The sequence below is a fragment of the Erithacus rubecula genome, assembly GCF_903797595.1.
Source record: "Erithacus rubecula genome assembly, chromosome: 8".
In the NCBI taxonomy this organism is placed as follows: domain Eukaryota; kingdom Metazoa; phylum Chordata; class Aves; order Passeriformes; family Muscicapidae; genus Erithacus; species Erithacus rubecula.
In genome coordinates, this window is record NC_136659.1 from 31,130,459 (window position 1) to 31,157,431 (window position 26,973).

Here is a 26,973-nt window from a genome sequence, read left to right on the forward strand (position 1 = left end):
TAAGTCTGTGACAATGAACTGTCTTTATAATCCACTTAGCTTTGCAAAGTACAACTGATTACAGTGTAAGATTTTCAAGTTAACAATCTGGGGAAGATTCCACAGTAAATTAATTACAACAGACTCATAAGCAAAACTGCTAAGTGTTATTCCTTGAATTGTGTGACTTCTAAACAAAGTTTAACTTCTACATTTCCAGTACTTTACCTGCCTGACCTTTAGTATGATTGTTTTCTAATGGAGAACTCTTGTCATAAGACATTAAAATTAAGTCTTGTTCAATGGCAGCTGCAAAGATGATTTGCCCTTTTGTGAAACTCCACACAATTTATACAGAGCCTCACTGACCTTTCTGTAGCATAACCAATATGTGACTTCTCTGACATTTAAAAATCAAGGTAGCAACAATAACACAGACCATCCACACCATACCTCCCACTGAAAGCCCAATCATATAAAATGTTAAACAAAAATTAAGTCAGGAGTTACAAATATGTATGAGTATTAGAGCAACTATTGCAGTACCCAAGTCAGGAATTTAATCCCTTGCGCTTTGGCAGCAACACTTAAAAACTGTTTTAAATTTGAAAACCAACTCTCAGATGCAGTCTACAAAAGGAAGTTTCAGATACACTGGTGCCTCTCCAAATGCAGGGAACATTCTCTGGCTTGGGAGGATGAGGATGATGAGAAGTAGATTTGTACACTGCAGTAAATTGAGTTCAAGTAAGTAAATAATGTGAGAAAAAGTATGTGTAGAAAAAATTTCAGAAATACTCTGACTTACAGAAACAGTTTATCTAAGTGTACAAAGTTGGGCTGTTCACAGTATTTATATATTAAAAAAACCCTGAAAGAAGTTGGCTTAAATAATTTGGGTTTTTTTCCTTGGTAAAAGAAGCATGAAATACTTGTTTTTTTGTTATCTCAAAGGATGGGTCAGGAAGGAAAACACACGACCTGCTCACAAACTCACTACCCATTTATTTTCTGAAAATATTATATATATCCCTTGTGTATTCCATGAGCATGTGTAAACTTGCAACCATTCTCAAATAGGAACATAAAATAAAGACCAGGCCTATGGCTTTTATATAACTTTCAAAAAAAAGGGAGAAGATAGAAAATAAATTTAAACTTTAAATATCAGTAAAAAAAACCAAACCAAAAAAGTCTTATTGATTCATTATCTTGTGAGGATACTAAGTAAAATAACCAGACAGATTTGTATCTAATTTCCTTTGAGAGCTTTATTTCAACCTATTTTAACAACTTCTTATGAAGATTTCTTGTTAAGAATGTTCTCACCTGCTTCCCTACCTGACACTCATGTAAATTATCAACTGGCTGGTCTCTCCAGATTTTTAACTTGCAAGCATCCAGTCACTTTATCTTGGAGCCAGTACTTCAGAATATTCAATCTTGCTGACATAAGTTAAAAAAGCAAAATGGTTATTGCATAATTTATTAAAATGTTTAGAAAAAATGGTACAATTTAATGTGACACTAAAATACTAATTCAAAGTATTCAATTTTCATTAAAAATGTGCAGTTACCAATACAAAGAGTCTTGATCTGTTAAAATATTTTCCTTTAAATAAACAACTAAGGATAAAAAAAAAATTACTGTGGCACTTGAATAAAGGAAAATTTTGTTTTTAATTGCATATCATAATGCTGAAATGAAACAACACACGTTCAGCAGCAGCAGGGGCTATGCCTGCAGTCAGATGCTATCTGCAGGGCAGAGCACTCCCAGCTCTCAGAGCAGCTCCTGTCAGGGCGTCAGGCGTTTGGGATCCCTGGGGAACATGGAGGTCTGGCGGACGTTGTGCAGCCCCAGGTACAGCATGGTCACTCTCTCCAGCCCTACAGCAGATGAAAACAGCCCATCAGCACTGTCAGTCTGTGTCCCAAGCCCCAAAGGAGCTGCAGGTCCTCCCCAGCTGGAGGCAGCCCCACACAGCAGTGTGAGCACAGCCCATGACATTTCCCAATCCGTGGGGCTGTAAGCACCCAGCCATGATGGGTGGATTTTTTCCACACACCTCCTGTGTTAAGGTTTCCACCTGGAACACCTTGAAGCCAGTGTTAATTCTCGTGGCATCTCCTGTTTGGCTGGTACTCTGCCACAAGGACTATCTACTCTGGAGAAAAATGCAGCTTCAGCTTCCTTCATGTCAGTTCTGACTGGCGTAAACTATTTTGGATTACCTGCAAATGCTGCATGCCCCCAAACAGATGAAGAAGCAATCACTAACAACTTCATCAAATATACAGAGATGAGTGGCTGCTGGTATGATGGTGACTTTCATAAATCCATATATAATACATTATTTTCTTGCTTCCTTAAATTTTCCTCATTGGTCAAATTTGAAAGTGATGTGCCTGGCTAGTGATGCAGTACTTTTTCTTGTGATCACCTTCTTTTTAAACTCGCCATACTGTGCCATTAGTATTTTGCCTATTTATTTTATGATGATCCTTAAGTTTGAGCTCCTCTCCTTAAATTCTCTATGATAAACAGCACCACAGATTTATCTAACAAGGTCACTATTCAGAATTTTATAGTAAATTCTGCTTTGGACTGAGCAGTATAACTTAAGCTCAGGCTAAACAAAAACAGGTACTTACCTATTCCACCACCTGCGTGTGGAGGTGCACCAAACCGAAAGGAGTCAATGTAAGCCTTTATTTTCTCCAAATCTAGAAAAGACAAGTATGGGTTTCTCACCTGCTAAATGAATCCTAAACAGACAAGGGCATGCAGGACTACAAGCACAACAAAAAAATTATAAACTAACAGTGGGGCTTTACTCATTGAACATGTAAATTGTCCAGAGCTATCTAGAATTTATGACTGCGACAGTTTTGTTATATAATTTATTAGTAACTATTCAACAAGATGTTGTTGGAAGACTTACTAGTTTCTTAATATCCCACTCTAGACAGTTAAACAGAATTAGATGGATTAACAGTCAGAATGAAACAGAACTCTGATCTGATCACTCATATAACAAATTCTACCCCAAATTCTTCCTCTAAAGGACACAAAATCAAGTCACAACTTATGTTGTTTTAAATTGCCATGTTACCAATGCCATGATGCTTGGCTCTTTCTGTCAGCAGCTGGGGGTCGTGAATTCTCTGAGCTCCAGACAAGATTTCTTCTCCTCTCATGAACATATCATATGAATTAGAGGTTTTCTGGAACATAAAAACGAGTTAATTTCCTACCTACAGTTCCATGGTTTGCAAATATTTACCTCTCAATAACTTAATTTTCTGATATCCAAAGCTGTAAAAAAAAAACCTATTTTCTGCTAAAGTGTTTGCTACCCTGGAAGAATGGTTTTTTCACTTTTCAGTGATGGCAGTGGTGTTTGACCATGGAGATATCTTCATTAAGCTCTCCCAGTTTTTGCTCATTTCTTTCTGGTATGTTTTTACCAGTGAAGAGTAGCTGAAAATATTTGACAAGTCATGTAACCCTGACCTGATCATGTTATCATAATTTTAATTACAGCAAATCTGGAACAAAATGATCTTTAAGGTCCCTTCCAACCTAAACCATTCAATGATTCTATGGTCATATTAATACACTTTATTATCAAATTATCCCTACATGGAATAATTTAAATTAAAGAAAAAAACCCCATTGATAAAAAAAAGGAACTTTACTTACAGGGTTGGCTGGGTCTGGCATTGTATAAAAAGGCCTCACAGCAAGAGGATATTTGTCAAGAATGTAGAAGTCTGTGTCATACTGAGTAAGCAATTTTGGACAGTTAGTACAAGAGAAAGCTACATAAAAAACAAATTACAAGAGAAAGACAGAACCAGTGAATCTTTGGAATAAAATCTAAAAAAAAATTCCCAGTAGCTTCCCACAATATTGTCTAAGTTATCAATAAAAGTGGTACATTCTTTCTCAGTTTTTCAACACTATTTGTAGTGTAAACTTACAAATGTTGAGCAGTAAAATTTGTTGCTGTAACAGGTGGGTTTTCCCCCCCCCCAAAAGATCTCATCTTCTCCTATAGATTTTGCTAGAATGTGGTTTGCTTTTTTTTTGAAGTCTCCTAAGAAGTGGCTTTGGAACATACTAGCCTGTCTGGTGTCCTCAGTACAAGATAAGATAGAAATAAATATAAAAGGTTGAAAATAGTTCGACACTGCTTATTAATGAAATGGGAATACAGTCAATTAAAAAATGGCAACGACCAACTCTTCAAACTTCTGCATGTCCTGACATACTGTTTACATGTAGGTATTTACACCAACCCTGTGACTCCCCAGTATCAGGTTTCAGGTTCAGTGCCAAGTTTATTTACTCTAAAATAATTACCTTTTCCTTTACCAGGCGTCCCAGGAGCTTTTCATTAGGTGTGCTGAAAAAGATTATCATCATTAAAATAAAGTGATTTAAGCTTGTACTGATCATATACTTCACAAAGCCCAAAAGATTACAAGCTACAGAGCGGCTGCACCCTGACCCTCAGAAAATCTAGTTTCTGACTGTTTTGGGTTGTGCACATAGAAATTGCAGAAATAAAGTATATTTTTTTGTTTCTAAATATTTCATATTGGTCCTAGAAATCCCTTAAATTAACTGGTACCTAAAAATATTCTTGCTCTCAATGTAACTTCTTCCTAGTTACCATATTCTGATTACTAAAGAATTGTGTACTCTATTTCCTACTGTCATACATCTTGTGTATGACACAATAAATGAGAAACACATGAACAGTTGTTGAGGAAATTATTTTCCTCCATCAAGCTCTTATGATAGAAAATTTATTTGATGCATAGATCATTTAACTTAAAATCACACAGTACCCTAATGGTGCTGGATATACTATGGGGAAGAACAGAACTGTTTTAATTCACTGAATGTCTTTGGTAAAATTTATATATAAACTGCTAATTAAATCATCTCTCAGTAAATCAATGGGAATTCATCAAGACTGTTTAACCATTTTCCTGAGAGGTGGAAGGAAGAAATGGAAGGGTGTTACTTAAAAGAAAAACCTCAAGGCAGCAGAATCTTTTTCTTGAATCCTATTCAAAGACATGTTGTAATTCATGTGAACGACTGTAATTACTGGACAAACAAACACCTTCTTAGAAGGTTGAAGTTGCTCTCACTTTATGTTGTCAGTTATTTTCTGTCAGATTTCAGAGTTTGTACCTATAGTCTACGTTATAAGAAAGGATTATTTTCACATCCACTCATTTACTTGTCAAGAGATCTGGACAAAAGTGCTGTTTATTCCTCTAAAAGCTGTGGTTCCTTATTGAGGGCTGTCAGGTGCTCAGTCCAAACCTGACACTTCACTTGCACTTTCCCAAGACTGACACAGTTATGTCTTGCCAAGTACCTGAGATCCTCCTCATCACCCATCTCCACACCAGCCTCTCGAAGCATGGCCACTCCTTCCCGGTATTCCAGCCTCAGAGTTGGCTCCAAAAACTTAAATGGCTCACATGGGAACTGTTTGCTCACAGTCTGAATTTCAGTTTGGAATCTACAGACACAGAAACAAGAACAGAAGCAAAATACAAACAGTCAAGAACTTGCACCTAATAACGATTTTGTGATTTTGCCACAAGAGGTCCCTCTTGCAACATAAAAACTGTATTAAAACCACTTCTGGAGAAATTCTGTAATGAATTGTTTCAACAAAATTAATGCATCTACTTCACCAATGTTAGTATTTTACTACTACCTCTGTTTAATCCCTTTTGTAAGAAATAATCAACTAGGTCAAATTTGCACAGTAAAGACTCTGAAATCACCCCTTTGATTTGTAGTGTTTACCTGGGTTTTTTTTCTATATGAGTAATATTCAAATATAAACAAGAAATTTCCTTCTGGACAGACAAAGATTTGCATTTCAGCTGGCAAAACAGTCTAATTTTTAAGCAAATGTAAACCACTTCCTAAACTTTTAGCCTGGCTTTTTAATCAGTTAGACTGTGAATAACTGAACTGTTATCATGGAACAAATGCAGGCTGGTACAATAACTTTTATTCAAGAAAACTTCCTAATACAGTAAATATTAAAATAATTTTTAAAATAATTTTAAATAGTGGCACAAAAAGAAGGACACTTTAAATTAAGGATGGATCATTTCTCTTTGGAAGTCCTTTCAACAGCAGACAGCAAGTTTTTCAGTGACAGACAACATACTCCAGGAGAGTTACTAAAAGTAGCAACTACTATGGCTTGGTCTATGGCTTGAGTGAACCTTAGAAGTCAGGCACAAAAAAATAGTTCAGAGCAAAGCAAAAATATGTTTCAAAGTTGTGCTGTAAATCAGATTACCAATGATTCCCTGGCAAACTGAGGATAAAAGGCTTGCCTATTCATTCCACAGTGCAAGAGATGACAAATAAAGCTGCTCATTAAAAGAAGGAAATGCTTTCATTACCTTTCCTGAAGTCCCTTGAATATCTGCACCAAAGTATCTGCAATCTCATCTACCACTTCATGATAGTGATAATTAAAAGCCATTTCAATATCCAGACCAACAAACTCAGTCAGGTGTCTGTGAGTATTGGAGTCCTCAGCTCTAAATACTGTAAAATTAAACAGAAATTCTAATTGACCTGAAATTATCATTCTAGTTGAAAAAATAACAACCATTTGAATTATAGACATGAAAATTCTCACTGAAAGACACAGATATAACTAGTAGCCTCAGAGCATCATTTTTAACAGTGGCAGGATTACTGCAGCAGTTATACTCAAAGGATACAAGACAGACACAACCACAGAGAGGCAAGATCTCTGCTTAGACACAAGTGGAAAAAACAGAACAGCTTTCAAACACACAAGAACTTTCAGATTTGAAAACTGTCTTTTTCAGAGGAAATGGACTTGTACACGTGTGTGGCTTCTGGGACAGATGAGTCTAAAATTAACACGTCTTCCCATAAACCATGACTCATCTTCTTAGTGATTAACAAGAAATTTAAGACCTTCTGGATTACTTGGAATTCTTCTTTATTTGTTTTATACACTGTTATTGACTTGCTTTCAGCATTTAGAGGTTAAGCATCTTTAAATAATTTGAAGTCTTTGAAGAAAACTATTGTATTGCCACCTAAAGAGGCCATGTCCTATCAGTCTTTAAGAAAGAGAGCATGGGACTAGAAATTATTAATTCTATATTACTGTCAGTTAAAAGTAAGCTTGTTCTAATTAATGTTGTTCAGCAACATGTACAGTGACTTCTCTGTCACCTTTACTGTCATCGGTCGCCTCAACTGAAATTTGGTTTGGCAAGTGAAACTACATCAAGTGAAACGATTCAAAGCTTTATTCTGTGTGTGTGTGTCTCTATATGTGTTATCTTACTTGTACCACAGCTGCTAGAAGCCACCAGGGCACACTCCACACCTTGCTTAAAGCAAAGCTTTTCTTACCTGGCCCAACGCAGAAAACCTTTTCAAAGTCAGCACATATACACATCTGCTTGTACAGCTGTGGGGACTGAGCCAGGTAGGCACTGGTTTTGAAGTAGGATACAGTAAACACATTGGCTCCTCCTTCACTGGCAGCTAGAATGCAAGAGCTTTTATAAGGAATTATTGAAATAAAACCAACTAGTTATTTAAAAAATATGTAAACAATTAGTCAGAGGTAGAATGATAGATTATTTGTCTTACATTTAAAGATCAGAGATTTTTCTTTAAAGCATATTAGAGGAAAAAGATATATTTGCATCCATCCATTCATGGCAAGGTAAATTTTGCAGCTTGGGACTGTCATACCTTGTCTTGAAATCTGCAAATTTAGCTGGTAGTTTAAAATGTTACTATTTCAGCTGACCTTCACCTTAGAGTTAGAACAGCAGAAAATATATATCTGTACTAACACATCTACCTGCACCTCCACCTTTCTGTGGAAACCAATCTCCACCAGTGGCTCAGGCTGCCAGGGGTTCATTGCACAGCCTGAGAGCAAAGTGCATATCCTGTTTTGCCAGGATCATCCTTGCTAACTGAAGGCATAAATACCTTTCAAAGCCAATCCCAGATTTACCAGAGGGCATGAGCCAAAGGTATAAAGCTTTTTCTCATTTGAGGCTATTTTCATAGACAGCTACAAGTGCAAGGATCACATGCATTTCCCTTACTGCAAAGCACCTACTAAAACTGCATCATTTCACCTGGCCAATTCCCACTGTGTGACATGAGAGGTACAGCAGCTTAACACAGGTAACTTTTGAAAACCTCAAATTAAACCAGTTATGATGTTTAAGTTGTAAGTTCAGTAAGGATAACATTGACTTAACTTAGTTAATTTCACAAAATATGGTCTCATTCAAACAATGCTTGCTTGCTTTCAATAGGACACTGCACAGTCCCTCAAAGGTCCTACATAAATAAACTACACAGGAGCCTTTTAGTACTTCATACTACATAACTATCTCCATAGGAAAAAGTAATCCAATCTTCTAGTTCAATGATAGTTTTCATGCTGAAAGAACAGCTGCTTACATGCATTTTGTTAAAAAGCTCACTTTTTATCTCAGTCAAGAGATGCCTTCGAAAATATAAACACAGAAGCATAAAATTCTGTAAGCAAGACATGCACTTCATGAATACACATACAATAACACAGTAACACAGATTTTCTGGTCTGATTTCCCATGCCATGTATCTTAGTGGCATCAACAAAACCTCAAAGAACACCAATAAGATGGAAGAAAACCCTTCATCAGTAAATCAAGCCATTGGACTTTTGAAAACAATACAGCAAATCAAAAGGACTAGAAGCAAAAATCTACATTTCAGACTTTAAGGCTGAAGCTGTTATTCCACATTTCCAAAAAGAAAAAGGTCTACCACATTCTATTCTGCCACATTCTCATTGCTAAAGAAGTGACAAATTGGGCCATATAATAGCATCATATTTTATACCGTATGTTTGTTGCAACATCTTTATGATGGAATGTGCTTTTAATCTAAATAAATATTTTTTTAATACTGAAAATGGAACAGGCAGTGCTCAACAGTGAGAACACTGATTTGAAAAATAATGCATATGATCAGAATTAAACACTCATATGCATTGCAAACTACATAAATCAGGTATGTATATAATTTTTCTTGTCATCTTTTAATAGGATATGTCAAGAGAAAAGTAAAAACCAACTCTGACACCTACTACAAGTTTGTTATGTTGCATCTAAGCTAGAAAAATATTTATGTTTTTAAATTAAAAACTTACTAAATTTTTATTTACATATAAAAGACAGGTACAGATAGGTACACTGAGCAACTATAAAAAAATCACACCTCTAGCTGCTGGATCACATATACAATACCTGAAATGATTTTGGGAGTCTGAATTTCCACAAATCCCTTGTGAATAAGAGTTTCTCGGAAAAGCTGACAAATACCAGATTGAAGGCAGAAGATTGCCTGACTAGTGGAGGTCTACAAGAAGAAGATAAAATAATGAATCTTATGTTAGTTTTTCCTGACTCTACTACTTCTTCTAGATAGCTGAAAGGATGAATTCCTTCCCTCAGGAATACCTGATTATTGTATCTGCCTAAACATGTCTATTATACAGAAGGAAACAGGAAAGGAAAGCAGAGAAATTATTAATTTCAATTTATAGCATATTCAGTTATAAACAAGGCACTATGGCCAATTCTACATTTTAAAAAACACCTGATTTATGAGATGTGCTTCTGCAAATAAAGGTTTTATAGCAAGAAATTGAATAAAAACACTGAATCTATTAAAAAGCTTTCAGCACACTGAACTAGAACAGCTGCAGAATACACAGTGCATGATAAAAGCAAAGCCATTAATAACTTACATAAGGTAGAAATGTCTGTCTGTTAAAGGCTACCAAATACAATGTTTTTCATGAAAAAACACAGCCACACATTGACCATGTACAACACTGCTACAAAAACATCCAAACCCCAAGGTCTACACTTCCAGCCCACATAACACCTGTTGATATGAACTGCAGCTTGTTGTTTTTTTTTTTAACCTTACTTTGAAAGTAAATTTAACTGAAAACAGATTTAACTGAACTGGTAATTTTCTTTTTATTTATGCACGTGACACAATTGAGCTGATCATCTGGGTTAGCAAATACCTACACTGAACCTTCCTGGAACACTTTTGGCATGCAGAATAAAACAACCACATTAGTGACTGCTGCAGAGAGTGCAAGGCATCAGCACTGAAGCCATATCTGATTTTGTGCTTTCAGCATCTCCAACGTGACAGTGAGCAGCCTAAAAGAGTACAAAAAGACCAACGAGTTCCTGCCAGCGAGCAAGAGAACGGTTCTTTACAACAACCTGCGTCACAGCACTGTTTACTTCTCTTTCTCTACTGCACCCAGCTCTTCGGTTAGGGCACGAAAAGCTTGCGGGCTTTTGCACATGACTCCTCTACCCAACCACAAAACAAAAACCCCCCAGCCAAAACGAATTATATAAGCTGCCAGATTTAGACAGACAGTCAGTAGAAATGCTGAAATAAAGCTACATTCATCATCTCTGCAAGATAAAGAGATCCCTTTACCAACAAAACCAAAGAGAAAACTGCAATAATTCTGCAGACCTGTAGTTGTTTGGAGTTAGTTGCCATTTTAGCTGACCAATGAAATATTTCAGGCGGGTAAGTGGTTGAGACTAGTAAATAATAGCAGTTCTCACTGCGTGATAAACCACGTCTGATAAACCACAGTCGCTACTCAAAATTAAGGAAATGAGGTTTTGAGCAACAGTTACAAAAGTACCCTGAAGTTTTTCACCTTTTTCACATTGGTCTCCCAGAACCAGACATATGGTAAGACTCTGCCTGAGTTATGGGCATAATTTGACAGTGTTACATCCAAGTACCAGGATGACTCAAAGGGATTTTTTCTTCTTAACCATTTCCTACTTGAAAGGTGAAAGAGCTGACAACTTTAAGTCAGATTTAAGTTTCCCAATAAAATTTCTGATGAACTAGACACATCTAAAATTGTAAGAGACAAGATGTGTGACATTAATATAAAAAAGGATAGAAACATGTATCTTCCACCCAAGGTGTGAACCAACAGCAGGTGAGAATGCAGTAGGAAGTCAAACTGCCCCAAGAAAAAGAAAACTGGTTGCTAAACCCAGCCTGAAAGCAATTACATGATCTGACCTAAAACCACACAGAAACAGCCAGTCAATACCTAACACAGCTCTCCAGTAACAAAGGTTTGTCAGGCAGTAACTCCTCATGTCCTTTGTGAGGATGTAGGGCAAGGATTCTGCCTTCCTAAGCCATCAATAATGATAAGTTATGCTTAGAAACAGCATTTATGAAAGCAGCCAAATTCACAGAACTGGACACTGAAGCTTTTATTTAACTGCAGACCAAGAACAAGCAGCAATTCTCCATCCTCAAATTAGATCTGACAAGACCACTCTTCTTTCACCAAAGGTGGCTAAGTTTCAGTGTCCATTCATTCAGAGACTGCCAACACGGATAACAGTTGGGAATTTGTGATACTGCAATCTCCTTGTAGGAATTAAACAGACCCACAAGACATCTGAGATAAGCTCCTAAAGAACTGCACCTGACAATCTGCAGTGGAGTCAAATCAATGACCTCAAAAGTTTAATGTGCCACTACAATTTCCAAATATTTTAAAAATGGAGGAAAAGAAAATCAGATTTTATAACATTCGTTGCACTGGTGTGATGTTCAGAACACAAAGAGAACAAATTAATTTGAAGAAAATTAAGTAACTGAGATGCTGGTTTATATAGCAATGTTTGTACAATGGTAATTAACATAGTCACAATTTGAGCTTCCACACCTAGGTACAATACAGCAAATTAAGGAGACAGCTGTCAAAATTAATTGGTTTTTACCTTTACCTTAAAATAAGACTTTGCCACAACATTCTTTTTGTGTAGTGTTTACTCCAATAGGAACCCTTCCACATACATACTGACACACTATCTTATCTGAGACTATGGCAAAGATAGTCAACATTGCTTCAAGAATTAATCAGAAGCATGAACAAATTTGTGACACTTAAATGCTGTTGCAGTTAACAGTGTTAATGCTTTAACTCAGCCTAGTTAATTTTACAGAAAAACTCATTATTTTAAATAATCATCTTTGTTACAAGCAGCAGAACAGTTTTAAAGAACAATGCTGAAGTATGAGTTTCAGTCATAACCTCACTCTAATTTCATCTGTGTGTTTATTATACAGATGGCATGAAGGAAGACATTTATGATAAAACTGAGCACTGTAAGATTATAAAAACAATTATCACTTTTCATTTGGCACAAGCTGCAGTGTCAGAATAGCAGCCACGTGTGCTGCCAAATGTTTTTCAGTGGAATTGAGGGCAGTTCACACCAACATGATCATATCTCAGAGAGGTGAGACCGATGCACAGACATGAAAAGTTGTGAACTTTCTTTTTACTCTCACATCAGCTGCAGAAATTGTTCTGCTCTCCCCCCATTTTTGCTTTTCTGTTTGCCTGCTGTAGCTACCTATCTTCCATCAGGAACAACTATTAAATACATAGGCTAAATAATGTCATCTATATTCTTTTAAGTAATATACATTATTTTAAATAATGAAACTAATTTTGCAATTCCACCACTATATATAGGAAAAATGAAGTTTTGCTAGGAAACAGAACTTATCTTAAATAATATTTTTTTAACCCCCAGGTGACTGAAGTCAACTTGTATTCAAATTTTAGTACTAGTTATAGTACAAGAATATATGAACATGGAGGTTGTAGTCTAAATGACTGGGACTGTGTATGGACACACTGCCCATAAGAAAATGTACATGCTGGTTCATTACAGCTTAGATTCAGTCAGGAAAAACACAGTTTTTGCAATGAGGAAATGGAATCCAACACAATGAAATCAAGCTTGAAGTTATTGAGGATTTGGGAAAAAAGTGTATTAAGATCAGTGTACAGCTGGATTATCACATAACACAGTCTGATATCCATAAACTACTAACAGTTTAATCTTAATGCTCTACCCTGAGCAGTATAAAAAGGATAATACTGACCCAAAAAAGGCTTTGGTCTCAATGAGCTGGGCATTAGCAGACACAATTGTAACAAGAGGACTGCAGAAAGGCATACAAATCAAGTCACATTTGGACAGATATTGTTGAGATAAAAATCCTGCTGAACACAAAAAGTAAACCAGAGCAAGGACATCAGTCAAGTCCATTGTAAACCTAGGTGAATCTGAATTGTTTATTTTTTCATAACTGAGAAGTAAAACCCAAGAATTAGTGTTTCTTTCACTGGTCTTTTTCTCTTTTTTTAACAATGCAAAACTGGAATAACATGAATTGGTATTTTTAAGAAGCAAACTACAAAAATCAGAGTTTCATTGGTCTTTTCTTCATTACTTTTCATGTACCACAGAACTTCATGAAATATAGTTTCTACAGGTCTTTTTACAGACATGGGAAGTCTATGCACCACCAAATACTTCAGTGAAACTTAAGAACAGCAAAAAAATAAAGATATAAAAACACAGTCAGTGCTTTACTTTGCCCTTTTCAACTGTTGTGGTAAGTGAATGGTAAACCAAACATCTCTATGATCAACTGAAAGCCATTGTGAGAAACAGATACTTAGGTCAACAGTGGTTTCCTCACAGTCATCTGAAAAAAAAATCTAGTCTATACAAGGACTTTTCTTTCTTACCAGCTCTTTTTTCTCTAAAACCCCATCTTTTCTACTCCAAGGGTGTGATCTGTATTTTATGAGTTAACCCACCAGGAACAGGCTCATTCTTCTCCAGTAACCATTCTTTGGAAATGATTTTCAAAACCCCTTAGCCCTAAATAATCACCATTTTATCTCCATACCTCACAATAACAACTACAGCAGTAGCTTGGCATCTTGGCATTTAAGTACCTATTGTCCCCAACCTTAAAAAAAAGTAAACTACCAGACTCTTCTGAGAGATCTTTGTCAGCAAACAGAATTGTTAACAAAAGATTGCTAATAATTCACTGCAATACTCAGTCTATTTCCACATGTACACAAGAGTGGAAGTCTTGCAATCTTTGCAACACACTTTGCATCTTTCATCTCCACTATTGTAATTTCCTTATTATTAATTACATTCCTTGTATTGCATCATCATCATCAAATCTTCCTCGGTATACATGATAGATGGATGGAGTGATGCTATTTTCAGAAATCCAGTTTTTTTCATTCATGTAGTAACTGAATTTCCCAGCTCCACTTTATTGTGACTTGGTCCTATCCAGTTAACTCCTTTGTTAATCACTATTTAAAATTAGCTAATTACTTAACTACTTTAAATACTGTGTTTAAATGGACAAAAATAATTTTAGTTGCATACAAATGACTTTTTTTAGTCTGAGCCTAACCAAGATCTATGCATTGAGTTTGGTAAATCTTTCTTAAAATAACGGTGTCCCTATTTTTGATGTTCAGTACCTCCTTCTTCCTTAAAAAACTGGGGCACTGAGGAAATCAGAACTAGATGATATATTTATCTGTGGCTGGACTTCCACACTTGTAGGAACAGATCATCACAGCATCTCTGTTAGAACTATTCTGTTAACAATTTTCCCTGTTGCCCATGATATGGTTTTCCTAAAAGGAACAGCTGTGGGAACAATGGTTTCAGATAACACATCATGTCTGCAATCCTCCTTAGGACATGCCTACTTATGCAGTGCATTTGAAACACTAAAAGCTCTTAGAAGCCCCATTTATACTCCAGTAGCTCCCATCTGTGGAATCAAATCACTGAAAATCAATTACTGGGTTTCTTTGCATTCCTACTCTAGTGATTCCACTACATACAGTGCTTAGGATGTACATATATATATATATATATATATAAATGCATGTGCTCTCCCTGAAATTTTCCCTTTCTTCATTCAATATCTTTTCTGCCTATTCAGCACTCCCTTTAAAAAACAGATTAAAACAACACATATTTAGAACCTGCTTTTGTTCTGAAACCCATAATGAAAGGTGCAACAAAAAAGACAGTCAGAAATGCGACAACGTCTGAGACAGAAACTTTTCCAGTGCAGAGGAGGAAGGCAATACAGGTACCCAAGCCTAATCATGGGCAAGCTGTAGCCAGATCACACCCAGCCACAGGTGTATGCAGAGGCTGAGACACAGACACTACAGTACTGAGATTTGGCATTTCATCCTTCCACAGGTTCTGTGAAAAGCTAGCCTGAATTCCTGTTCTGCATGGAACAGCTGCTTAGCACCACACTGTAGCAGCTGCTGGAGCTAAGGAGAAAAACAGCTTCTTAACAGAGTTAAGGCTCAGACCTCAAAACAAGGTGCCAGACATTGCTGAAGAAAGGGTGTCCCAACAGTGGTTGGGACACAGAAGAGATTACAGCAACACCCACTTAGGTCAGCAGTTCACCCTTCAGACAGAATACTGACAACTAATGTCCTACTGCTGTACTGACAAAGATATTTCAGAAGTATTGGGAGGGTCATGCTGAACTACTGGATGTGTACAGGACCAGAAGAACTTTAGTCCAGCCCTTTCCATTCCACCTCTTGTGTTTATTTTGGCATGAGTATTCCTTCTTTTTCCATTACTATTTACCTTTGCTCTGCAGATGCCCTCAACTGCATTACAGCCAAGGATACTTCCAAGTCATTTTGACCTCGTATTTTTAAATGTTATTTTCCCTTGTATAATTTCTCTGTTCTCTTTGGGCCTCATGGCTCCTTTCAGTTTATTATACAGGTGTTTCTCCAATATAATGGACTTTCTTAAGTTTCTCTGGAGTGCTGTTTCTTATTTTTATTCATCACCAGATGTTCAAGTAAAGCTTGCAGTTCAAGCACCCCAGATTTCTCCCCTTCAATTCAGTACACTGCCTTATAATTACTAAGGCTGATGATCCTTCAAATGATTTCCACTTTCAATCATTAGTATAGAATTCTTTTCATTAAAGGCTTAATTTAAGACAGATTAAGAGACCAAACTGATGAGATACTGAGTATCCTGAAAAGTAACCACAGACGAAGTTACTCAGTATTATATGTAAGGTCAAGTGAAAAGCACTTAGCTTTCATACAAGTAAAACAATTGACAGAAATAGTTTTAGTTGCTGAAATAAGGGAATCAGATGTTGAAAAGCTGTAAGTATCTCAGTGTCAGAACTTTTCCAAATTCTGCAATAAAAGATTTTCTTGTTTCATTTCTCAGGTGCAAAGATTGATTTACTGAGAAATTGCCATTATCATGAACTCTGAAGGCAGTACTAGGTATGAAAAAAATGAGCTAAGCACAGTCTTCATTCAGGGTTGTTTAAAATTTTACTGTAAAGAGCCTAAAATGGCTAAAAAGCCCAGGAAAAGTCCAGGATGCCTCAAGACAGTAATGTTTAGTTAGCTACACACTTAAGTGTTAGCAAAGTTCTGTTAAGTAATTTAGTAGAGAGTATTCTGCTGCTGATCACAATTGGTAAATATTTGGGAGGTCTGTGAATTCACAGAAGGTTGGGTCTCTATGGAGTGGATAAAGAAAGGTGTTTCAGGAAAAGAAAGGAAAATACATGAATGTTCTGGAAGAAACAAAGAGAATGAGATTGGTACCATGGCCTGGTACAATTTCTCTGGCAAGGCATGCATTACAGCACCTCAACTGCCTGTAAAACTCACAACTTCCATCTTATCTTATAGATGTTATCCAAAACCAAGCTCTTTAAGGTATTGGATAACAAAAACTACATCTGAGAAAAAATGCTGTCTCTAAATTGTCCCCATTCAGTCACCTTTGACTTTTGCTGCTAAAAAGCCCAGATCTACACAACCACATGTCAAATCATCAATGTTTGCCTTTGAACCACCAATATATGTTCTTTAATTAATGTCAGTCAAGGTGAACATTTAGGATTCAAAAATCCTGTGCTTTTACAATACCATGCAAAACCAAAAAACTATATTGTTTATTTTTCTTCTGGCCAACAATACAATTCCATCAAATCCATTACTTTTATTGCTTTGTGGATTAGAAATACAAAGAATATACACTTGCAGGCAAGCCTGCAGCACTGCACGTTCCTTACCCTCAGATCAATGATTCTGTTGTCCAGTCTTGTATCTTGGTTTACAGTAGCTCTTCCATCCTAAACAGTTGTGTGAAAGCACATAGTGAACACATACACATCCAAGAAATAAACAAAACTGAGACTTCAACAAAACAGAATCAATGGAGAAAACCACCCTCTGGCTAAAGCAAAGGGTTATTCCTACAGAACTTCTATATCATTCTAGAAAGAACACAGAACAAACTGGTAGCAAAGTTTAAGGTGTAACTTCTCCCAGAGGTTACAGGCAGAACCCAACTATGAGGTTGCAGCAGACACACACACATGATTGAAAACCCTCAGGTTTTGACCTTCCACTGCAGTTCTGCAGACATCAAAGCTATAGAGATGTTGAACACAGTTCTGGGTAGCACAAAGGAAGTACCATGCAAACCTAACCAACCCCCAGAATCACTGCATTAAGGAAGTTGCTTGGCTTTTGTGCTTTTGATCAGCTACAAAGACAATAAAAAGCATTTGAGGATTTGAGTTTTCACCTCCTCTCCTTCCACTTCTGGTCGAACAGCATCATCCAGCTGTAAGGGCAGCCGGGGTTCAGCTGAACTGATCACATAGATCTGAAATTGAGAGAGAACAGAAATAGCATGAGGCTATGCTCAAAAGTAGGTGTGATTTACAAAAGCATATTTCTAGCAGAGACTTGAAACAGTGTTTGCATAGGCTACTGAACTGTGATTTTATTCCAGGACTAGAGATACACTGTGCATTCTCATGACAATACTGAAGTGTTTAGTTCTTGCTTTCCCTTTGAAAGATTTGAAGTTTTGGGTTTTTTTTTCTTCTAGGAAGCACCAAATTGAGCAAGTTCATACAGCCTGAGGGACAAGCTTCTTGGCATGAAAATGCCAGCTCTGAATATACCAGATTTCACTGAGTTTTAGCTTCTGATTCCACCATGATCATCCTGTTCTTGTTAATGTATAATTTACTTATCATTTGAATATAGCAGAAAGAGCTATTTCAGATTTAAAAATTTATGAGATAACTAAAATACAATCAGAGAACGAAAACCACTTTGCTGTGTCTTATGGTCTAGTATTGCTCCTAGAGGAGCAGTGAATTTGATGCTCTTTCAGAAAAATCAAGCATAGGATAATCTGCACACATATTAAAACATGTTTCTTCAAAATCTGCAGATTTTCCCCAATGCTGTTAGCTAAGATTTACCTCACTGCTATAATAGCCATTGTGCTCTACTCCTGAGGCGACTGGGTTTCAGCTGTATTGTAGGCATAACAGTCTAGTTAAAAACCTTTAGAAGAAAAGGATATTACATAAAGGTTTAAATATGCTTTCTATTTAAACAAATTATAAAGTTACACTTCCTCCAACCCTACAGCACAAGCTCCAGGAACTTTAGATTTGGAAATTTCCATACTGTTAAGTCACTGAGAGTTTATTTCTGTGAGAATTATGTATTCCAGTCCATTGTACTGAGGGGAAGATTGTAACTCTGATAAAGAAGAAACTCCTGACCTGCACTTAAAAAGAAGCAGACTTTTTATTCCAGTATCTACTGCAGTTAAGAATCAAAAACTAGAATTACAAGCTTTCCTAGCCAAATTGTTCTAGTGAGATATTTTATTTTACTTGATACTCTAATTCAAATGGCAGATAAAAACAAGGAAATATAAACTCCAAGTATCTTAAAACAGAAGTGTTTAATTTTTACATATAAAACACTGAAATATGTAGTTTAAAGAAGTTTATTTCTCTGGCATGAGATTCCTTACTGACAAAGTTTGTGTATGTAGACAGTCTCAACAGATAATCTATCAAACAATTAACCAGTGCTCCATTTGCTCAAAAATTTACCCTTTGAACGTGAAGCTCAACATCTTGCTGAGTACAACCTCCAATTTTCTGATGTGCTTTTCTCACAACGCCTTCTATGTCCACAATGCTCTCTTTGGTGATGCTGGCAATAAAGAGAGGACAGAAAGCTCAGTAAGCTCCATTGCACACTGCAGCAGCCTCAGCACTGAGCACCATTCATGCACTGCATGGACTGCTGAACAACAGAACAGAGTAAAGGATCTGAAGTTACTTTTACATCTAATAACTGATTAATGAAGGAGTGTGCTGAAATATCCCCAGACACAATGAATTCAAACTGGGATGGAAGACATGGAAGAGAGAGAATTATGACTGAGCTCAGTGCTGGCCCATTTTCTGTGTTTATACATAAACTGATAAGTGACAGAGCTTTTTTTCTAGGCCACAGACACTCTTCCATGTGTCAGCTGATGCAATTATCTGCAAGATGGGTCTTCACCAGCAGAACAACAAACTGAAGGGACTCCTAGAACTGAAGGGGAAGATCAAAACTAGCTCAGCTTGTTTAAACTACATCACTTGTTACTGAAAGATGCAAGATGCTCCAAAGTAATTTGTCTGTGACAGGGGTCATCCTAACTGCTCTCCACCAATAGTCACTAACAGTACATTACAACACCACACACCATTCTGGAAGTCTTCCATAGATATGTTATATAGTATGCATCCTACAAGCAAACAACAAAAGCCTCAAGAGTCAGAGGTGAGAAAAGAATTAGAATGAGCAGTTTTTATTTACCCATTTAAGGTCCTGGAGTTTAAACCAGCACTTTTCTACTGATATTCTCACCCTCACTGGAAATATATTTTCACTCTGTCTCTCTATTAGCTTATAAGAGGCAAAAAATCTCAAAATATTACTTTCCTTTTCAAGTAAACTAATGTTACAATTAATCTTTCACTTGTGAGTCCTTGAGAAAGCTGAAAAGCACTTTATTGTACATCACTTGACCACCTAAGCCCTTAGACAGCAGGAAATTCACAATTTAACTGCAAATAATAAGAGATGAGTGAAGATGTCAACAGACAAGCTGGCCAGTGCTCAAAGCAGCAAAGCCAAGAGACATTATTAACAACCCTCAACTTTACAAGGCTGGCACTTTTTTTACTTGGAATAAAAATCTTGAAAAATCTGATGATATTAAAGTAACAGTGGAAAATTCAAGCACCTGTCTCAAAACCCAATAGTGGGACTATAAGTAAATTCCAATAAACTAAAAAATAAAAAGCCAAATTTGAGTATTTTAGCTGATTATACTCTTTTTTTTTTTTTTAATGATAATACTTTCAGGTGATAGAACTTACTGGCTGCTCTAAGCCAATACAGACAAGAGTGCTTCATATGCTTGACTTGCTTAACCATTTCCATTAGTTTAGCAGAGGCAACAAATTTGAAAAAGGATAATTGAAATGATACCAAGTGCTTCCACGTACTTTCTGTTACAAGTGATTGTTTGAAACACCTTACCCAGACTGTGGCACTGATCTATGAGACTATATGATGCTAAGCCAGCACTAAATGTAACTATAAATTCCCTCTGCTTTCCAAATGTGTGAACATTTAAAATAACTAAAGTTTTACTCTTATGTGAACTTTTTTCCTTAAACAGTTCTCCTCTGTTTTTCCTGCTTCATTTTCCATGTCAAGATTTTGGCAAATGTTCAGAACACATCACTAATGACATGAATAGCAGTGTCTTCACTGAAAATATCAGTTTCTAATCTGCTGAATAAAAGTCTTTTCACTAATAACATCAAATGTTTTAAAGTTATTGAAGGAAATTCTCTGTGCTGTGAAAAAGAAAAGAATAGTTAAATATAAATGTGTTGTATGAAGGATTCAAAATTAGATTGATGATCCCATAGATGAGAACTGTTAGTGAAGTCTGTAGAGAGCTCTGATGAGAACATGCAAGGAATTCAAGACATGCAAAATGATATTAGGTTAAAAATACAGGAAGAAACTGACTTTTACATCACTGTAACTGCAATATTGCTTTGCAAACTTGCATAACTTTAGAACTTTGCACACAGGATAAAATGAGCTTTCTCTGCATCTCTACAGAGAAGCTGCAATTAAAACATGTTTCTTGATCTGGAACATATTTTAAATTGTAGACCTTCCTAAGTCATTACATTTGCCACAATTTTAAGATGCATTTCAACTGAGTTCCTAACTGTATAGGTTCCTGTAACCAAATATTCAATTAATTGCCTTGGCACAAAAAAAGCACTAGGAAAGGTCCTACTGCATATGACAATCTTTGTATTTATAAACATCCATCTTCTTGTCTAAACTTACATTGGATAATTAAAAAATGTTCTTTTCCTCATTTCAACACCACATTTCCAGTATGGAAATATAAGCTTGTGTTTTGAGTCATGTTTGAACCATGTTCAGCAAGAGCCAGAGCTGGAAGTGTCTGATGTCCATAACACTGCACTAACCATAAACTACAGAAACCTGGAAGGTGCTGCTTTGATCCCAGCAGGCAGTTCCAAGGCTGTTACTGAAATGGCATTTTCAGTTCAAGTTCCAAAAAGAAATAAGATGTTTTAATAAAATGCCATCAACTACAGCAAAGAATTCTCCACAGCAGCAAGAATAAGTAATCTAGGTGATTTTTGATAAAATTCCCCTGGGTAACAAAAATCCCCAAACACCAATTAAAAGCAAACAAGTAGCAGCAAAACAGTACCAGCATTTCCATTATGGACAACAACATTTATTACTGTAATTAATATTACCAGAAACTAGAAATGAAAGTAGGATGCATAAAGCATTGAGAAAAGACAGATAACATCTTTACATTGTTTAATCCAAAAAGAAAATATTTAAGTATATAGATTCATGAAGTCGCAAATAAAAAAATTCTCTGTATAGGAGAAATAAGTATGTAATGTTAAAAAAAAAAATCAAGACTATAATTTCTAAAGTGTCCACTAGATGCCTTATATCCCTCTTAATTAGCTGCATGTCTATTAGCCAAGACTTTCTCTTTTAACCACAAGATTGCATTCTTGCAGTCTTTATAACAACATCTTTCATCAACAGCTTCATGTTGCAAGCTGAACCCTATGCTGGCCTCCCAAAGTGAATCAAAATCAACACTTTCTTGGTCAAAAGCCTGAAGAATAGGAAGAAACTTGGTTATTTATAGACTTTAAACAGAAAATGTTTACTTCTATACAAACTATATTTATTCTGGCATTTTGTTGTTTTTTCTTCAACACTTTTCTGTAAGTAGTCTGTACAAATTTTATCAATACAATAATAAATAAAAAATATCAAATAATTGTCTTAATACACAATGATCAATAATCCTTTATCTGAATGCCAGTGAAAGTGAAGGCAATGGTTTACTTTCAAAAAGTGAGAGCATTTTGTAAGCAGTTAAGAGCATAAACATTTTATAGTCAACAATAGCAACTGTAATGTTGTAAACTGTAATATATTTGTCTGCAAAGATATAGAAGCATGCATGAAACCTCCTGAAAGGAAATTATTGTATAATTTATAATATAATATTGTATACAAAAAGCCAGGTAAACACCTATTCTTATTCTCTTTATTCTAAAAATATAATGATTGGTTTCCTATACCAGCATTCTAACACTTGGTTAAACCTGGATATCTTCTGGGGAAAAACAAAGCCAATCTGCTTTTAACAAAACCCACAATGCATTTCTAGTAGTTTTCACTAAAAATCCCTACATTTTATTTCCTTTCTAAATTTCCCTAATTCCATCCCCTGTTCATTGCATCCTATCATACCTTTTTAGCTGCAATGTAAAGAACCCTCCACTGTCAGAAAATCTTGCATAGGCACCACCAGACTGGGATTTAAACCACTCACTAATTTCTCCAGCATAGAACAGAGTTTTTTTAGTCTCACAGAAGGCAAATTTGCCTAACCACCATTTCTTCTTGCAACTTGCCCATCAACCTTTTCCAAATTGACATGTATTCAGACACAAAGACAATGAAAGTGGACAATATATTCCAGAATTACCTAAAACCAGGCACATATTACACTAAAGGCATTTTATTCCTCTTTTCCAAAACTCAGAGAACTGCATGGGCTCCTGTCATAATCTCACATTGCTCTCTGCACTTTTCTATTTATTAATCCTGAACATCCACAAAATCTGACTAAACAATCACAAAGGTACAAATTCACACTGAAGAGCATTGAATTGATTATTTTAAATAAACCCTGGTTACTACACACTCCTGAGTCCCTATTTACCAGTCCAATTTTTGTGTCACCAGCAAACTTAGCTGCAATTTGACATTTTCTTCCAGTCTTCTGATATAAAAATTAAACAGAAATAGATAAAGAAAACATTCTGCAATATCCAGCAGTCTTCCTGGTATTACAAATTTATCTAGCTTATTTTTCTACATTGTGAATTATTTTCATACCAGTTAACTATTCCCTCCCTCCATTTTAATCTCTTCCCTACATTTTTACTCTCTAGGCTCCTACAAAGAGCCATCAAGTTACTTCCTGTGCAAGGGCAAATTTTTGGAGCAGCTACATTAGAATCTGTTAACCAGCTCTCCCAACTGCTCTATCAGCTCACATGGCTCTGACAGTGAGGTGGCAGGAAAGGGTCAGTGCTGATAGAAAAGGAGAAAGAAAACCAAAAGCAGTCACACCCAATGCTTGATGGAAAAAAAGCAGGTTGATAAATTACTAAGATAAATTACTCACTGGCACCTCTGACAGTTAGAAAAAGAAAATTAACTATTAATTGAGACAATTAACTGTTTATCTTACACAGGATCCCTTGCAGGACTGGGCTGAATTGTTTTTTACTGATAAAAGACAGAAGAACAATTCCACAGCTGCCAATCTAGTATCTCAACTGGCACTCTTCTGTGTTTGCTTTGAAGTTCAACTTCAAACTTTCCATGGTTAAACACTCAGAAATTTCTTTGTAAACCTGAGCTGAACCACTTCAAAGTGTCTTTCACTAAAAACTCATATTCTAATGATAATGATGGTAATTGCTGTATGAATGTTGCCAACCACAGAACATTATGAAAGTTCTTGGTTTTCATGTCCCAATATCTAAAAGAGGAACTGGTTTGTTTATAATTTATGAAAATGTGTACAAAAAACCTCATTATTTAATCAACTAAAATGAAAAATTCAAGATCCAGAACTTTACAAACTATTTTAAACAAAGTTGTGGACACAGTATGAGAATATTAGAAGATAACACATGGAAAATATAGTTTATATACTATCAGTGAAAACATTTAAAAATTTAATTGAAATTTAGGATATTTTAGTTAGATGTTTTCTTCAATAAATGTGTATTTCCTCATTTAACATGTAGGAAATGAGATTATAAAAAAAGACACTGAGAAAGGCAGGGAAACAGGGTAGTTATTTTTAGACATCTAAGCCCAGCCTCATCTGCTAGAAATAATGGGATCATTCCAGAGCAGGTGAAAGGCAGCAGGGAAGTGACTGAGGACAGGCACGTACTGGGGCCCTGCTTCAGGTGCTGCTGACACAGTGACCCCATGTGCACCCACCAGGCAGGGAACAGCAGCAGCCTCTGAAGGACAAGAGGCAGCTGCAGTGGCAACAGCAGAGAGAATTGTAGGAGATGAAACACTGGAAAAAGAGAGAGCATGGCAGGATATTAATGACATAGGTTTGTTGGTGGGAAGGAATCCTGAGAAGATGACTGCATGACAGGCATTAAAAAAAAAAAAACAAAGGCAAACCCTCAAAAGAAAATCCAGAAAGCTGTAACAGAGTTACATCAATCAGAGAACATGATGATGAGCATGGAATCATTACAGGAGCACAACTAATGAGGGAAACATGAATGCTACAAAGTAAGTGAGGCTGAGGTACCAGGATTCAGCTAGCAAATGCTATCCCAAAAAAGGAGCAGAAGGAAAAGTCAAAATACAATATGAATATCACTGGTCTGGCCACTCTGAGGAATTCAAGTCTGTCTCATCAAGAGGCAAGATGACAGGGAGTAAGAAGAACCTGAGGATGAGGTTCTTACTGATTTAACAGCTCACTGCTGCCAGAAGAGAAAGGAGCTTTATCCTTTGCTGTTCCAGAACTCTCTTCCACCCTTTACCATTCCTTGTTAGCTCTGGACCTCCAAGACCTAATTTAAATCACTAATCTGGCAGAAATCTAATTGAGTAAAAAAATATCAGTGAATCAAAAAAACAATCAGACAGTTTATAAGTGGCAGTCAGCTTATGGAAAAATAAAGACCAGCATCCCTCTCATGAGTTCCTAACCACAAAGATCCATGAATCATGAGGTTTAAGAAATTCAGCTGTGGAGGGAAAAACCACGAAGAAAACTGAAAAAGAGAGATATTGTAGAGAAGTGGAGAATAGAAGAGTGTGCATCACAGCTCTAAGAGTTGTTCCACTGTTCTGTAGCACAAGTTTCTCGAGGGAGTACAGACTGTTGGGAGCTTTGAGGGAGATGAATTAGGGAACAAGTACATTATGCACTTAATTCTTTTCAGAGATTCCAAGCACTGGAGAGAACAAATCATTTCATGAAGAAGCAGAACACTTCACTTTGGCTCATAAACACCTGTGAACAGCATGTTTCACACTGGCACTGCCAGCACTGAGAACCGCCAAACAACAAACACTGCTGGTTCTGTTTTCCTGCTGCCTTGAACCCCATCAGCAGAAGCATTATCCCAACCTTCTTAACTTGGCTTCTGGAAGTCTCTACTACAATGAATCCTTCCCCTCCCTGACATATTGAAGGTTGAAGGCTGTAGCACTTTTGCAGCTAATTAGTGGAGGCTCCCTTCCCAGGCACGAGAGTAGTGCCAAGAACTGCACAGAAGCAACTCAAGTGCCACATGTTAAACATATTCTGCACCAAATAAACTGTACAGAATTGATCCACATTTCTATTTGTGAACAAGTAGATAGACACGATTAAAACTCTACTATAAAGCACATTTGTCACACAAGCATATTTACTACAGGATAACCTGAAAGCACAACCTTGATGCAAACAGAAGGGATAGGTAACTTTTTTTATATTTAGGAACAAAACAAACCAAATAACAGAATTCAAATTCCTGCAACAAATATTTTTTTCAATTGGCAAGTCTATTACCCTGGCCAAATTTTTTTAAAATTAAAATTTTAGTGCCAAAAATAAGGTGTAGATAAGACTAACCCAGTGCATAGAAGCCACTTTTCATTTCTTCAACTCAGTAAGCCACGTGCAGTACGTGACTTCTTCCTATCAGTTGTAGGTATAAAATGTATTACTACACTGTATGTCTGGTAGAAGAAAAAGCTGAGCATGTGCAGACACACAGCACCACCACACACCAAACCAAGTGTCCCACTAAGCTCAGCTTGCCAGACTTTTTGTTAGCCAGCTTGGAAGAAAATGTAGGTTGTCTACGGCGAGAGAATGCTGCTTCAGCAGTTCAGAATGAATTTCAAGCCTGTTCTCTATTTTATCTTTTGTCAGTATAATGTATTCAACGCAATAGAGAGCTGACAATTTAAATAACTACATTTTAAAACAAACGAAGCATTGATGTTAATGTGTGAAAATGGTCCCAACCCCTGGGAGTCCTGGTTCCCACCATTGTTTACTCTGACAACAGGATATAATTGCTTACTTACTTGGCAGCAAACTTTACCATCTGCTTGCTTGCATGCTGTCCCACAGCCACAAGAGCCTGGATATTAAACTGCTGCTGACGCAGGACTAAGAAACACTGCTTCCCTGAATACAAAGAGAAACAACACAGGTGTATTAAGGACAAGTTACTTGAGGTCTTTGTGAATGAGAAAAAATTCTTTACTATTTAAATATAAACTGAGCTTTCAAGAGTGTGCATCTCTCTCTCTCATTCATTCATTGCTGTCACCTCTCCAAAAAGCTGCTTCAAACTCCTCAGCTCTACATGTACACACACAAACACAAACATTGAGATAAATTAAATAGTGT

General features: G+C 36.4%; 1 protein-coding gene across 2 annotated transcripts in view; it reads right to left on the reverse strand.

Annotated features, from left to right (window-relative positions):
• Positions 1-1,234: 1,234 nt before the first annotated feature.
• DARS1 (aspartyl-tRNA synthetase 1) overlaps positions 1,235-26,973 on the reverse strand; it is a 36,622-nt gene continuing 10,883 nt past the window's right edge. For both annotated transcript variants that reach the window (XM_079311015.1, XM_079311016.1), the window contains 13 exons: positions 26,646-26,748; positions 18,965-19,067; positions 17,626-17,706; positions 17,108-17,167; positions 9,340-9,451; positions 7,433-7,567; positions 6,436-6,583; positions 5,382-5,528; positions 4,349-4,391; positions 3,686-3,766; positions 3,096-3,207; positions 2,635-2,706; positions 1,235-1,869 (listed from right to left, as the gene is read on the reverse strand). In XM_079311015.1, coding sequence (XP_079167141.1) covers positions 1,778-1,869; positions 2,635-2,706; positions 3,096-3,207; positions 3,686-3,766; positions 4,349-4,391; positions 5,382-5,528; positions 6,436-6,583; positions 7,433-7,567; positions 9,340-9,451; positions 17,108-17,167; positions 17,626-17,706; positions 18,965-19,067; positions 26,646-26,748 — 1,289 coding nt within the window. In that variant the 3' untranslated portion in view covers positions 1,235-1,777. The remainder of the gene's footprint in view (positions 1,870-2,634; positions 2,707-3,095; positions 3,208-3,685; positions 3,767-4,348; positions 4,392-5,381; positions 5,529-6,435; positions 6,584-7,432; positions 7,568-9,339; positions 9,452-17,107; positions 17,168-17,625; positions 17,707-18,964; positions 19,068-26,645; positions 26,749-26,973) is intronic.